Source organism: Rhagoletis zephyria, unplaced genomic scaffold, assembly GCF_001687245.7.
Source record: "Rhagoletis zephyria isolate East Lansing unplaced genomic scaffold, Rhagoletis_zephyria_1.1 Rzeph_scaffold_45534, whole genome shotgun sequence".
Lineage (NCBI taxonomy): Eukaryota > Metazoa > Arthropoda > Insecta > Diptera > Tephritidae > Rhagoletis > Rhagoletis zephyria.
The window spans coordinates 1-2,372 of NW_016202589.1; the positions used below are offsets into that span (position 1 = coordinate 1).

General features: G+C 44.2%; 2 protein-coding genes across 2 annotated transcripts; both read right to left on the reverse strand.

The window, feature by feature from the left end:
- Positions 1-205: 205 nt before the first annotated feature.
- Positions 206-946, reverse strand: LOC108355414 (protein glass-like). Its single transcript, XM_017606576.1, has one exon. The coding sequence runs from the start codon at positions 944-946 to the stop codon at positions 206-208; it is 741 nt and encodes a 246-aa protein (XP_017462065.1).
- Positions 947-1,253: 307 nt separating this feature from the next.
- Positions 1,254-2,255, reverse strand: LOC108355415 (transcriptional regulator prz1-like). The gene has a single exon (XM_017606577.1). The coding sequence runs from the start codon at positions 2,253-2,255 to the stop codon at positions 1,254-1,256; it is 1,002 nt and encodes a 333-aa protein (XP_017462066.1).
- Between the last annotated feature and the right edge of the window lie 117 nt (positions 2,256-2,372).

The following is a 2,372-nucleotide window of genomic DNA, read 5'->3' on the forward strand; positions in this document are numbered from 1 at the left end:
AAATGGCTGCTAAAGGAGAGCATGATGAAACTGAGTGGAAACTGTAAACTAAAGGGAAAAGAGATGAAGAAAGGCGACTGTAACAGAGGAAAACCAAAAGTTGGGCTTTTGCAGTGCTTTATATAATATGCAGTTTGTATGTGTTCAGAAAGGCACAATGTTTAAAAAGTTCTAAATGCTGAGTAATTGTAAACAAAGTTCTATTTCATAGAAGTTCTTCCTTAACGCTAAGATAGGTTGCGGGATCGGGCGGCTCGGTGTTGTTCCCGTTGCCTTCCGCATCATCTCCAGGCTTTTGCTTCTTCAGGTGCACATTGAGAATGTGACCGAGGGCGTGATGACGCAATGAAAACTCTGAAAAGCAGCCGGGGAAGGTGCACCCAAATGGTTTCGCCTTGGTGTGCGTTCGCAGATGTCGTTTGAGATCATTGCTCCGGCTGAAGTTCTTGCCACAATCCGGTTCAGTGCAGGGATGCTTTCCTGGTGGAGTTGGCCGGTGTTGTTGCTGTTCTTCGGAAGTGTTTGGAATGTGAATGTTGGCAATGTCAATGTTGTTTACCAATTCAGCGTCACCACTACCACCAGCACCTTCATCAAATGACACGTCATCGTAATCATTCTCGAGATCGAGGTGATCATCGATTTGCAGTTCCACAGTGATCGCTTTCTTCTTGTTAGAGTTACTGTTGCTGTTGCTGTTGATTCCAACGCCATCTTCTTCGGCCATTCGTTTATAAAGACCAGAAAACGGAGGAACAGGTGAAGTAGAGGGACCAGGCTTGGACTTAGTTGCAAAGATCATCTTGTTTTTCGGTGGCATTGAAATGTTCATTGGTGACTTGCTGGTCGATGGTTTTGCTGGAGTAGAAGTGGTCTTCCCAATACCAAAAGGTTTCTCCTGATCATTTTTTGGCGGCAGCAGCATTTCCTTGACCTGCTCGACCATCTCCTCAAACAGCCCATCGACGATGGTCTCCATTGACTGACGCAGTCGATCCTTCACCAGAACCTTCTTACTTAGGAAAAATGAGTCCACAAAAGAATGCAACATCGAAGAGTTGTTTAGAGCCAGGTGACTGCTTAAGGAAAACATGGTGACAACTGTTGACAAAAAGGAAAGCGGAAAAAGAAATGACTCCGACAGAGAAGAAGTTGTGCTTTTTACAGTGTTTTATATGCAGTTTTTAGAAAGTCAAAGTGGCACAGTGCTTGAAAAGTTCTAAACGCTGAGTAATCATAAACAAAGTTCTATTTCAGAGAAGCTCCTCCTTGACGCTAAGATAGGCTGCTGGATCGGGCGGCTTGTGGTCAGCCCCTTCGCCTTCCTCGTTGTCTCCAAGACTTTGCTTTTTCAAGTGGACATTGAGAATGTGACGAATAGCGCTTTCACGACGTCCAAATTCTGAAGAACAACCATCAAAAGTGCAGCCAAATGGTTTTGCATTGCTGTGCGTTCGAAGGTGACGCTTGAGACTAGTGCTACATGTGAAGTTCTTGCCACAATTCGGCTCAGTGCAGAGATGCTTTCCTGATTGGGCTGGTTCGGGAGCCTCTTCTTGGGAAGTACTTGGAGAATTCTTATTAGCGGCAACACTGCTGTTCAAAAGTTCACTCTCAGCATTAGTTTCATCAAAAGCTACGTCATCAAGTGGACCATCAATCTGCAGCTCCACAGTGACCGCTTTCTTCTTGTTAAAATGACTGATGCTGTTGCTGTTCTTGCTGATGCCCACACCATCCTCTTCAGCCATTCGTTTATAAAGACCAGAAAACGGCTGANCAGTGACCGCTTTCTTCTTGTTAAAATGACTGATGCTGTTGCTGTTCTTGCTGATGCCCACACCATCCTCTTCAGCCATTCGTTTATAAAGACCAGAAAACGGCTGAGGAGCAGCTGAAGTAGAGGGACCAGGCTTGGACTTGGTTGCAAAGATCATCTTGCTTTTTGGTGGCTGGGAAAGTGGCACTGATGAAAAGTTCATTGGTGGCTTGATGGTCGATGGTATGACTGGAGTAGCAATTGTGGTCGTCCCAAAGCTAAAGGGTTTCACTTGATCATGGTTGGCACTTTTCAGTGGCATCATCATCTCCTTGACCTGTCCAACCATCTCCTCAAAGAGTCCATCAACGATGACTTTTACCGACTCCATCAATTGCTCCTTTACCAGCGCCTTTTTTCCTTCAAAAAATGAGTCTACAAATGAGTGAAACATTGAGGGATTGTTCATTGCCAAATGGCTGCCAAGGGAAAACATAGTGACAATGTAAATGGTTAACGATAACAAGGTAAAAAGAAATGACTGTAACAAAGATAAAAGTGAGGTGTTTTTGAAACATTTTATACAGTTTCTAAAAGTTCGAAATGTTACAAC